This window comes from Clupea harengus, chromosome 13 (assembly GCF_900700415.2).
Source record: "Clupea harengus chromosome 13, Ch_v2.0.2, whole genome shotgun sequence".
Classification (NCBI taxonomy): Eukaryota; Metazoa; Chordata; class Actinopteri; order Clupeiformes; family Clupeidae; genus Clupea; species Clupea harengus.
In genome coordinates this window covers 20,749,402-20,763,034 of record NC_045164.1, presented here as the reverse complement: position 1 = coordinate 20,763,034, position 13,633 = coordinate 20,749,402, and the positions used below count along the sequence as shown (strand labels likewise).

The 13,633-nt window shown below is 44.3% G+C and overlaps 1 protein-coding gene across 2 annotated transcripts in view; it reads left to right on the top strand.

Moving 5' to 3' along the window:
- Positions 1 to 13,633, top strand: part of tjap1 (tight junction associated protein 1 (peripheral)) — an 82,197-nt gene that overhangs the window by 43,245 nt on the left and 25,319 nt on the right. For both annotated transcript variants that reach the window (XM_031579105.2, XM_031579106.2), the window contains exon 6: positions 7,549 to 7,710. In XM_031579105.2, coding sequence (XP_031434965.1) covers positions 7,549 to 7,710 — 162 coding nt within the window. The remainder of the gene's footprint in view (positions 1 to 7,548; positions 7,711 to 13,633) is intronic.

Sequence of the window (13,633 nt, the reverse complement as noted above, 5' to 3'; positions counted from 1 at the left end):
TGGAGTTAGGAGTGAGCGAGCTCTATGGAGTGAGAGGGCTCTATGGAGTTAGGAGTGAGAGAGTTGTATGAAGTTAGGAGTGAGAGAGTTGTATGAAGTTAGGAGTGAGAGAGTTGTATGGAGTTAGGAGTGAGAGGGCGTTGCAACATACGTCCTGATGCTGAGCATTGCTGACACACACACTGATGCTGCACGCTTTATGAAGCAGTGAGAAAGCGTTGCAATGGACATCCGGATGCTGTGTGTTGCCATGGACACCTTAACACAGCAGGTTATAGCAGGTTATATGTAAGAGAGGGTTGCCACGGACACCTGAGTGTGGTCACGGATGCCTTGGTACTGCAAGCTATATGAGGTTGGGAGTGATAGAGGGTTGCAACTAACACCTGATGCTGAGCGTTGCCACGGATACCTTGATTCTACAGGCTTAGCCATGGCAGATGGGGAAGCGAGGCCTTGACTGAGAACCCCCTACTGTGAGTGCAAATCAGAGTCAACTAGGATCATGTCATGCTGTTCTACACACACACACACACACACACACACACACACACACACACACACACACACACACACTCGGGCATGGCATTGCAGTGGATGCCTCATTGTGTGTGAACACATGCACTTTCTCTATTCACACACATAAATACTTTGAAAGAAACACACACACTCACTCTCAGCACATACGCACACACGCAGACGCACACACACAGACGCACACACACAGACGCACACACACAGACGCACACACACAGACGCACACACACAGACGCACACAGACAGACGGACACACACAGACACACAGACGCACACACAGTGCATCCCAGTAGGGGATTCTCTGTAAGCCCCCTGAAAGCACAGCTGGAGGAGTACCCTGGTCTCCTGCGGAGCGCACAGCCCAGCTCTAATGATGCTGCTAATCTCTAGCAGAGTGACACACACTCCTGCTGGGAGGGACAGGTAGCAGAGTGACACACACACACACACACACACACACACACACACACACACACACACACACACTCCTGCTGGGAGGGACAGGTAGCAGAGAAAGGAAGAGCAGGACATCTCCCACGCATTTTCCTTTGTGGGTGTGTGTGTATATGTGTGTGCAGGCACGTTTGTGTGTGTGTGTGTGTGTGTGTGTGTGTGTGTGTGTGTGTGTGTGCAGGCACGTTTGTGTGTGTGTGTGCACGTGTGTGTGTGTGCATGTGTGTGCCTGTGTTTATATGGTCCTACGTTTGTGTGTTTGTGTGGTCCTGTGTGTGTGTGTGTGTGTGTGTGTGTGTGGGTGTGTTACTAGGGCTTTAAATGGCCCAGAGCTGCGTTGGCTGATTCTGACTGTAGGCGGGAGGCGTGGTCACTCTGGCTGAGCATTGATTGGCCTAGATGCCGTATTCTGGGGTCACGGAGCACTCTTTAGAGTCTGGAGTCTGACTTCCCCAGACTCTTCCTCTTCGCAGAAAAACAAACATTTGGTCTTTGTGTCTGTGATGTGTGTGTGTGTGTTTAAACAAGGCTAAAGGTAGATTTCTTTCATAGGCTAAAACTCCGTGAGAACTTCAACCTAAACCCGTATAGTCCATTGTGGTAATGCACTACAGTAGAGCATGGTAAAGTACTGTTATTGGTATAGTCTGCATATTAGACAAGCAAACTCTGTTGTCTGTATTAGCTATTCATCCAGCCTTGCATTCCTGTTTTTTGTCAGGACTGCCTCGGCAGACGTGCCCGTGTTGCTGGAAGTGAGGAGGGCACCATTAGCATAATGTTTCGAAGACCTCCACACAGTGGAGTGTGTGTAATTATACTGTGGAGCACTTATGAGTGGCGTGAAAGCTCTTGAACTTCACTTTAGGTCATAGTGGCTCTCTGCTTGGCAGACGGCTCGTCAGGTAGATGCTGGTGCTGGCTCTGTTAAGGCCCAGATGCGGCCCTGATCCGGCATGAGATCTGCTAAATCTGCGCGGCGTCTGGCTGGGGACATTTTAAGAGTTAGATTTGCATTGCAAGCGTGTCTCTCACACGCGCAGAAAGTGTGTGACAAGTGATTTAAAAAAACAAAAAAAAAAACACATATCTCACCAGGGTCCAGTGATTGGATGTATTCAGGAAATAGCGCTCAACAGGAGAGCCAGCCATTGGTCATTATGGGGCAGTTTGGAGCCTGATTGGCTCATTTTCTACATGAAATGGCAGTGTTGGTGCCAGGTAGCTGTGTGTTCCTGAATAAAGCTCTGTGATAGCACACACTAATCAACTGACCTGACCATCAGGCTGGGGCAAGAAGGCATTATGGAGCTCTGAATGCACAGGCCGGGGCAAGACAAAGGCCCCTGATGGTCACAGTGATGGTGGAAAGGGCTTGTGTCCTTCAGACTGATTTGAGCTTTTATCCATCAGTCTTCTTCCTTCACAGCTTCACTGAAGGAATACACACAGGGGTGGTTGGGAAGGATCCACAGTGTGTGTGTGTGTGTGGTGTGTGTGTGTGTGTGTGTGTGTGTGTCTCTGACACAGAGATCTGTCCAGTTCCATGTGGTCTCCATGGTGCTGTGCTGCTTGTCACCATGGAGACGACTGTCTTGTAATTGGAAGTGTGATGCCATGACAATTAGTCCAAAGGGAGAAGATGGGAACTCACACACAGGTTACCACAGGGAAGAATATTATGAGAGTCCAGTCACTCATGGAGGAGTGCTTTCCCGAGTGGGAACACTTTCATTCTCACATAGACAGAGGAAATCTTTGAGTGAGAAAGACTTTTACATGCTGAGAGTACCCTGTCTCAGGTCTTATGACTTGAGCTGTGAAAAATAACGCGTTAACGCGTTATGATTAAATTACAGGATTAATTATAAAAAAAAAATTACGCATTTAACGCATGCGCAAAATGAGCTTCCAATATACGCACAATTCCGCCCAATCCTGCATTAGTCGCCGCTGTAATGGGAAGTTCGTGTTTCAAAAAAACAAAGATGGAACATTCAATAAACCAAAGTGATATGCACACTCTGCGGGAAGACGTTATCGTTTCACCGTAGCAATACCAGCCTTAAGTACACCTCAAACGCGATGCATGCGTTGGTCGGCGAGGGGAGTTAAAGTGGAATGCGCCCAAACCACCCTCACTGAACAACGTAGGCCCCTCATTAAGTCTGCCTGTGACAAGTTGACTAGCACAGTTGCCAAATGGATTGCAAAAGCTGTAGACCGATTAATATTGTTTGAGGACGAGGGGGTTCACCGAAGTTTTGCGCAGTGGCAACGGGGACTCGAGCATCAAAACATCACAAAGACGCACAATAATGACAAAAATCACGAGCTGTATGAAGCTGAAAAGAAAAAAAAGGAAAATGACTTGGCTGCTACGAAACATTCAGGCGCTGACAGGGGATCGCTGGACTTCTGTGAATGAACGATAACTACCTGGGGGTGTAACTGCACATCTAATCACCGACGAATGGAAGTTAAAGTCGTTTACACTAACGTGCCGCATGAAAACAGAAGAGCGCCACTTTGCAGAGGCATGTGGCAAACAGTTCCAAACTGTTGCAAGCAACTGGGCAATTGAAAGACAAACGACTACTATAGGGACAGACAGTGCACGTAATATGATAGCCAGCGGCTAGACTACTGTAAAAGGGCATTTAGAGGCATTAGATTGTGTTCATGGTGTGGGTTAATGGTTGTTTGACAAAAAAGAGAAAAATGTTCAAACATCCTATAAAAACAATGGCTAAGAAGCCCGAATAATTTCTGTTTGATTTAAAAGAAAAGACATTTTTTTTATTAAACCATACAATGGCTAAGAAGCCCAAATTCTGTTTAGGATGAAGATTATATTAATGTTCCATATGGAATAGCAAAGAGAACTGCTAAAGAACTGCTGAGTTGCAGCACCATTGTTTTTTTTTATGAATAAAACAAGAAAACATGTTAATGTATATCCGTCTTTTGTCATAAATCTTTTTGTTCTCACAAAATATACCGAGAAAATCGGTAATATGTGATTAATCATGATTAATCCACAAAAACCTGTGATTAATTTGATAAAAAAATGTAATCATTTCACAGCCCTACGTATGACATCACACGTAGCAGCCAAGCCTCTGTAAAGAACTTTCAGATTTTATGACATCACACGTAGCAGCCATGCCTCTGTAAAGAACTTTCAGATTTTATGACATAACACTTAGCAGCCAGGTGTCTGTTAAGAACTTTCAGGTCTTATGACATCACACGTAGCAGCCATGCCTCTGTAAAGGATACAGGTTAGTTAACCCTGAAGATCCACTGTATCCTGCAGGTGTGTGAAATGACTTTATTTCCAGAATGGACAGAGAGTGGACAGAGCTCTCTCCTCACACACACATCACAGTGGACAGCGCCATCTCCATTTGCACTCATCTCCCTCTTTATTCCTCGCCTCACTCTGCCAGCCTAATATGGCTCGTGTGTCTGTGTGTGTGTGTGTGTGTGTGTGTGTGTGTAGGTAGTGTATCTTAGTGTGTGTGTGTGTTGATGTATAGCACATGTCTGTGAAAAGTGCTTGACAGAGAGAGGAAGACAGCTAGAAAAAACAAGAAGAGGAAACGAGAGTGGGAAAGAGAAAAATAGATAGATAGAGAGAGAGAGAGAGAGAGGGAAAGATAGATAGAGAGAGAGAAAGAAAGAAAAGAAACAAAAAGAGAGAGAGAAACAAAGAAGGAGAGAGAGGTGGAGGAGGAGGATTGGCACTTGGCTATTTATAGTCTGGGCATTGGCTGACCCTGCTTCCAGCATGAATCATTGATGCTCAGTCACTGCCTCTCAGCACACTTCTGACATCTGTGTGTGTGTGTGTGTGTGTGTGTGTGTGGTGTTTGCAGTCGTGTAGAGTGTATGTAGTCCTGTATGCCAGTGTGCATGAGTTGTGTGTGTGGGGGGGTTGGTGGTAGACGTGATTCAGAAATTGTGCAATGGCGGCTGGTGGTTGAAACGGCGTATAAAGCATAAAATAGTTTGAAAAATAATTCCTTGATGGTGACTTCTGATGAATTTTGGGGAAACAAATCGAGACATAGCAATTAAGAGACTAGCCTTCAACTGATTCAAGGGATCGCATATTACATTCAAGCATTACATGATCGTGCTCCTACTGATAATGATCAAAGGCCTGTAGATATACTGGATATATATCGACATACTGGAGTTCTCACCCAGGATAAATGTGTTGGTGATGGTCATGTCCCTGTCTTGGGGTTGGGGGACACAAACAGTACTCCTCTCTCCTGCCTCAGCAGGACACAAACAAACCAAAGATTTAATCAAATTAATTGGATTTGTTACCAATTGCAGTAAAATAAAAGCATGAACACAAACTAAAGCATTGGCAGAGACCAAAGTAACTATAAGTAACAACAGAAAGTGCCTTGTTTGAGTAGATTAAATCTAACCGACCACAAAGCAAAAACAATCTCATCCTACAGAACATGAAGGCCAAAAGTAGTGGAAGTGTCTGCCCGACTCACTGTGCAAGCTTAAGATTCACTTTCGATATTTACAAGCTATTTACAGTTAAACAGGTACGATAAGTAGGCTATTTATATTATTGCTGTAAGGTGAAACATCAGAAACACCTTCTCCAAAAACAACTGCAATTGGAATCAATTAATTAGCAAGTATACCATATCCAAATAAAAGTTGATTTCAATAACCAATAAAGCACCACGTAGGCCTAAAACTAGGCCTTCCCTCTGGCCACCTGGTTTGACTTTGACTGAAGTTAATCACACGATCAGGTGCGATTAATAAAGCCCCAATTTCCGAAGGGTGATTATCCAAGAGAGGTTTAGATGTTGGTCACCTGTGATTAAATGTCAATGTTAAATTTTAGGTGTCCGTGGGGGTTTTCCCGGTGAAAAAATGCAGTTGTCTCAGCAATTGGCAAAATGGATGTACTCATCATCGCTGTTTAGCGTGGAAGCTATGTTTAGCGTATGCTTTTCTGGTCAACATCTAAGCCTTAAATGCTTGCTAAACACTTTTTGGAAATTTGGCCCCAAGATTTTCTAGTGCCATAGTTTCAAGTAAGGCGAATCTCCCCAAACACCATTCAGTTTATAAAGCCCATTTAGTCAATTCAAACGCAAATTAATATTAACAACAATAACAAGATAGCGTTAGCTTGCGGTAGCCAACGGAAAACCTGTTCTTTTACCTTGCTAGTGGACGCTAGCTAGCTAACTAATTTACAAGCCACTGCTTTACCAGGTGGTGCTCTGCACACACACAGCCTCAACACACACACAACACACACACACTGATGCTGCACGCTTTACCATGTGGTGGTGCTCTGCAATGTTTGCTGAAAGCAAGGACATCTTTATCGTTGTATTGTAATCTCTATTTGTTTAAATGCGAAGAATAACCTAGCATAACTGAAGCACTTACAGGCACCCACGTCGTCATAGTGATCAAACACTCATTGGTCAGACCTACTGTCAATCATCTTTACATGAATGCACAATTGATCCAAAATGGCAAGGCACTGCTTCAAACCCGGGACAAAGGGTCAGTTGACCAATAACAAACTCAAGTTTGAGAGTGGCAATTTTCTCTTATTAGTGCAGTATTTCACTCATCGAATTTCTGCATTATTTGCAATTGATTTGATTTAATTTAACTCCGAATCACCACAATTTTAAGAGAACTCAAGCATTAAATTCAGTCCCTTTTGGCTGCAAGAATCACACCAAACCTTCGCAATCCTGGAGGTATTGATTCGTTACAGCTGACGATTGATTACCTGCAATCAAACACAAGTAATTAATGGTTAATTATAACAGACATACAACGTTTGAATACATGCGTGTGGTTTTTTGCTTTTGTGAATTTAAGTAGTTAATAGTTAAACATTTTAAGTTTTATAGCTGAAAAGACTAGTTAATAGAGAGTGTGTGTGTTTGCGTGGAATTGGTAATGTTCTTTTCTGTCTCATTTGTTTATGGTTGTGCTCTGCCTTTTCTCAGGATTCTTTAGCAGTAGAATGAGGACTGTGTGTGTGTGTGTGTGTGTGTGTGTGTGTGTGTCCGTGTGTGTAACAGGTTGTTGTCTGTCTCTGGTCAGGACTCTTTAGCAGTAGAATGAGGACTGTGTGTGTGTGTTTGTATACACATATATCGTGCAAATGTTTGGAATCACCCAGATGGTGACCCGTTTTTCCAGGAAAACTTATATATTCTAACCATCAAATAAATAACGTTAAAAACGGTAAATATAATATGCAATTGAAACACTGCAGTGATGGTGGCCTTTTACAGCAAAGTAGATATTCCATTAAAAATCAACATTTACAGCGTTAACAATGTCAGCTTATATTTCTGATACATTTTAGGTTATTTGAATAGAAAAAAAAAAGAAATTATAAAGAATGAAATAGAAAAACAAGAACAATTTCTCAGTAGTGAACAGTAGAGTGTGTGTGTGTGTGTGTTTTTGCGCAAGTGTGTGTGTTTTTGCGCAAGTGTGTGTGTTTGTAACGGAGTGTGTTTTCTCTGTCCCTAGGATCCTCCAGCAGCAGAATGAGGACCTGCGGAGGCGCCTGACTCAGACCACACATAAGATGGAGGCCATGGAGACGGAGTTCGAGGCCAGCCGACACTACATGCAGGCAGAGATGGGACGCACACGAGACGACCTGGACAAGATGAGAGACAAGTTCCGCAGGTACACACACACACACACACACACACACACACACGCACACACACGCACACACATGCACACACTCTCACATAAGAAGACATGGACAAGATGAGAGACAAGTTCAGCAGATGCATTCACACACACACACACACACACACACACACACACACGCACATGCACACACGCACACAAGCACGCATGCACACACTCACATAAGACAACCTGGACAAGATGAGAGGCAAGTTCTGCAGGTGCACTCACCCTCGCACGCACCCACCCATTCACCCATGCACGCACGCACGCACGCACGCACGCACTCTCATATACGACGACCGGGACAAGAAGAGAGACAAGTTCTGCAGGTGCACTCTCATTCGCACACGTACATGCACACGCTCTCACATAAGATCTCTGGAACAAGATGAGACAAGTTGACAAGACACACACTGACAAATCAACATGTATCTACACTGATACTCACAATCTTCTTACTCTTTTCCTCTACACACACACACACACACACACACACACACACACACACACACACACACACACACTCTCTCACTCTCTCTCTCTCTCTTTCTTTCTCTCTCTCGTCATACACTCATTCACATGCAGACCCAGGCATTCAGAGCATTTCACATTTTTGCTACAAGAGAATGGATGCTGTGTTAGTATGTGTGTGTGTGTGTGTGGGCGTGAATAACCTCCACTCTCATCAGGACAAATTCCAGAGGGAGAGAGAGATGGACAGAAGTGGAGGCAACAGAAGAGAGAGAGGCAGAGAGTGAAGAGGAGAGCATTAGAAAAAAGGATAGAGGTAGAGATAGAGAGGAATAGAGGGAGAAATGAAATGAATACTTTCCCCTTACAATCCATTTTTAATAAGCACCATCAAAGAGCTTGGAGTAATGAGCTCTTATTGGGCTTTTGGCTACTCCTTTCATTCTGACAACTTGGGGGCATTCTGACTGTGTGTGGTGTGTGTGTGTGTGTGTGTGTCAGTGCGGAAACACTCCGATGTAAGCGAGTGAAGAGGGCTCTTGCTGAGGTGTGTGTGTCCAGCAGGATTCTTCTTCTAGCTGAGATGATCACCCCTCAATGAAAATTATGTTCTCATGCATGTGTGCCTGGGTGTGATTTCCATAGGTGTCCTTCCCTACCTACCTGTGTAGGTGGGTGTGTATGTATTTGTTGCTCTGTGTGTCAGTGTGTGTGTGTCTACTTGTGTGAAAACACAGGTGTCCTCCTCTGCCTGTGCGTGTGTGTGTGTCTCTGTCTGTGTGTCCGCCTGCATGCACCAAAAGAGCCAGTGTACTCTGTGAAGCAGAGCTGGAGTTGCTGGCTGTAAATGGTCCGTGTAGTGATTTATACTTGTGTCACTGTGACGCATCAGCCTCCCGTCCGTAACTGTAAAAGATTGTATTTCATCCGCTGGACTCGCATGTTTCGCTACACTGCAAGTGGCCTTTTATGGGCTCTAAACCCTCCCTGTGGGCAGCCGGTCTCCACCGTGGTGCTCCATTCACAGGGCCAGACTACCGCTACATCTCCTGTCTCATGTTGTCCTCCTCTCCTCTCCTCTCCTCTCCTCTCCTCTCCTCTTCCGTGTTCACTTCTCCACAGTGATCGGTACCCTAAATAACTTACTCCTGCTACTCCTTACTCCTGCTCCCACTGACCCTACTCATAGTGCTACTGCTACTATGTCTACTACTGCTGCTACTACTACTACTACTACTGCTGCTACTACTACTACTATTGCTATTACTGCTGCTATTACTACTGCTACTACTGCTACTGCTGCTACTACCACTGCTGCTACTACTACTACTACTACTATTACTACTGCTACTACTGCTACTGCTGCTACTACAGCTACTATTACTACTACTGCTGCTATTACTGCTGCTATTACTACCACTGCTATTACTGCTACTGCTGCTGCTAAGTGCTACTGCTGCTGCTACTACTGCTACTACTACTACTACTACTACTACTACTGCTGCTATTACTACTGCTACTACTACTGCTACCACTGCTACTACTGCTACTACTGCTACTACTACTACTGCTACTGCTGCTACAGCTACTACTATTACTACTACTACTACTACTATTAATACTACTACTACTAATACTTCTACTACTACTACTAATACTACTACTATTAATACTACTACTACTAATACTTCTACTACTAATACTACTACTATTAATACTAATACTTCTACTACTACTACTACTAATAATACTACTACTACTACTACTAATACTACTACTATTACTGCTACTTTGTCATCTTCTACATTTTATCTGTCTTCTTTCTCTCTCTCTTCTACATCTCATGTTTTCCCTGCTGTTGTATTTTTGTTTGTTTAGTTAGTTTTTTCTCGGTGAGTGTGTGTGTGTGTGTGTGTTTGTGTGTGTGTGTGTGTGTGTGTGTGTGTGTGTGTGTGCGCGTAGGCAGTGCTTTAATTGGATGGCGTGACATATTGATGAGATTTGGCCCAGGCATTAAAGCCTTCTTCTGTCTCAGCAGCATAAAGATGAATCCTCACAGGGTGATTATAGAACATAGCTCTGTGTGTGTGTATGTGTGTGTGTGTGTGCGCGTGTTCATCTTCAAAGAACTCAGCTTTGTGTGTGTGTGTGTGTGTGTTAGTATGTTTTGTATAAATGTTTGTGTGTGTGTGTGTGTGTGTGTGTGTGTGTTTGTGTAATTTACCTACTGCAGCTTTTATTATCACATTAATAATAACCCTCAATGACAGGCGTGCAGAGAAGGTGGTTTGTTTGTTTGTTTGTGTGTATGTGTGTGTTCCTGTGTGTTTTTCTGATTAATTGTGATTGTAATTAACTAGCGAGCTAGCAGAAGGCAGTTGACGTGTGGACATGATTGCTTGGTACTGCAATAATAGTCTGTGTGATTTTCTTCCTCTATCTGGGTGAGAAACACTGCTTTCGAACGGAACTGTGACAGCTGTTGAGAACACATTTCAACTCAGCCTTTTCTCTGTGCTGTATTTACATGTGTGAGTGTGCCTATAAACATGGGTCAGACCTATCAGTAAGCACGACTTACAAATGATAGGGAGCTACTCTGTGGATTGTGATGATATCGTGAGCTACAGTGTAGATGGTGATGATATTGTGAGCTACAGTGTGGATGGTGATGATATTGTGAGCTATTGTGAGCTACAGTGTGGATTGTGAGATATTGTGAGCTACAGTATAGATGTGATGATATTGAGAGCTATTGGGTGCGGAGGGTGATGATGCTTCCTTAGCATCATTTCACTCTCACACAAAGAAACTCAAACTCACACGTACTCATTGGCAAACGCTTTTTTTCCAAAGCCACTTACGATTGAAGAACAGCAGGGGTGAACACAAAGTACTCAATTTAGTCATTCTGACAAAGGTGCCAAACAGACACAGAGCACTAAGACAAGAAACCACATTTCAGTCTGAACTCAACTTTTAAATAGAACATGCCTTGCCAATATAATCAGCATTTAAAGCCGTTCTTATCAATCCAAGCTGTTCTGAAGTATGTCATTGCTCTTAGCCCTTTTGCCCTTTGCCGAAGTACGTCATTGCCCTTTGCTGCGATGATCATGTTCAGTGGCAGGTCAGATGCAGATATGGCAGATTGTCAAGAGATGACCAATCGTGTTTCAGGGTTGTATGCTCGTGGGCAAGTTCTGAACTTCCCATTGGTCCAGTGGTCATCAGCTTAAATGTAGCTTGGTGTGAAATACTGAGCATCTAAGGGACCTGAACTCTACTCTACGTTCTTGTTCTCGGTTCTGTGTTTTGTTCTCTGTTCTGCGGTCCTGTTCTCTACTCTTCATTCTCGTTCTGCGTTCTTGTTCTAAACTCTGCGTTCTTGTTCTGCGTTCTTGTTCTAAACTCTGCGTTCTTGTTCTGCGTTCTTGTTCTCAACTCTGCATTCTTGTTCTGCGTTCTTGTTCTCTCGCTGCTGTTGTTTAGCTTCTTGTTTTGGTTTTATACATAAGCCTCTGCCCCGCCTCCCCGTGAATGAAATGAAATGGAGGAGAAATGCGTTTGCCTTCTAGAATCGACACAAGGGCTTTTGGTTGAGCCACCATTTTGTGTTACTTTCCTTGCGTATGTTGCACACTCTCTGGACGTGAAAGCTTTTAGTAATGATTCCTGTTCCTCCGCCTCAGAGATAAATGGAGCTGATTATGACGGAAGTGCAATCAGATTCCATCAGACAATGCTCTCTCCCTCACCCTCTCTCTCCCTCCCTTTCTCTCTCTCTCTTTCTCTCTCTCTCTTTCTCTCCCTCTCTGCCTCTGCCCCCCCCCCCCCCCCCTCTTTCTCTCCGGAATGTCTGTAAAGTCTCTCTCGATTTGATTGTCGCTTCCAATTATCCCATCCCCCATGTGAGGATGGCTTTTCCCACTCCTAATCGCTTTAGTTTCTGCCCATCCTGACTTTTCCTGACTGCCTCGTTAAAGATAATAGTCTAATTGGATTACAGTTGGTTAATAATTAGCGGCACGTCGGTGGTGGGTAATGGCATCCCTTCACGTCCTCCCTTCGCTACTAAAACTAAAACTGAGACGCTGTAATTATGATCGACTCCGCTGCGTCTGTCGGGCTGTGCGATGTACTGTCTGGATTGTAGTATTCATTTATCATTTACCTACAGCCATCAAGCATGATGGTTAAACCACTCCTTTTCTCTGATGAGCCTTCCATCAGTGTCTCTCTCTCCCCATTACACTGTGTGTGTGTGTGTGTGTGTGTGTGTGTGTGTTTGTGTGTGATAGTCATTAGCACTCTCTCTCTCAGAGAGAGTGTGTGTGGTGTTCCCAGAGCTCTATCACACACGCCAGTGGGAGTTGCTTTGCTTTCGCCAAAACAGATTTATTACAATCTAATTGTTGCTGAGCAAGAGGGAGAAAGTGCCTGATACGCTCCCATCTGACCCAGCTATGCCACACACACACACACACACACACACACACACACACACACACACACACACACACACACACACACACACACACACACACACACACACACACACACACACACACACACACACACAACACTCCCATCTGACCCAGCTGGATCGATCAGACTGGAGGGAGAGAGAGATGCGAGCGAGATATAGAGAGTTAGTGAGAGTGAGAGTTAGCAAGAGGCAACAAATAAGAGACCAAGAGTTATTGTGTGAGTGAGTGAAATACAAGAGTAACTGTGTGAGAGTGAGTCAAATACAAGAGTTATTGTGTGAGAGTGAGGTAAATACAGACTTAGAGTGCTTAGTCATCTTAGCAAGACAGTTAGGAAGCGAGAGATGGAGTTAGTGAATGAGGGACAAAGAGTTAGCAAGTGAGAGAGAGAGTGAGACGTGTGTGTGTGTCTGTGTCTGTGTCTGTTTGTGTATCTGTGTGTCTATGTCTCTGTGTGTGTGAGTCTCTGTGTGTTTGTGTGTGTGTGTGTGTGTGTGTGTGTGTGTGTGTGTGGTGTTCCCAAGCTAGAGAGAGCGAGAGACTTGTTGAAGGAGAGACAGTTAACAAGCAAGTGAGTTAGTGAGTGAGAAACTTGAGTTTGTGAGCCAGAGAGAGTGAGTTAGTGAGGTTGGAGTTAGCAACTTGGTCTAGTATTTAGGGTTGCTGTGAGTGTGGAGTGTGTGTGTGTGTGTGTGTGTGTGGAGTGTGTTGCTGTGAGGGAGTGAAACTAGGACGGGTTACTCTCCCGCCTGAGGCCGTGTGGCATGTGTAATATTGTTTCGATGGATCGATGGTGTGCTGCGTTAGCCTCTGGCGCTGTTTTGGCGCTCGTATGTTGATGTGAGCGTGATTGGGCGCCCATCGACCACCTGAGGTCATCGCCATGGTGATCTCTAATCTCATGAGTTACACTCTCTGACTGACAGCTGGTAGCTGCTGTGATTTTCATA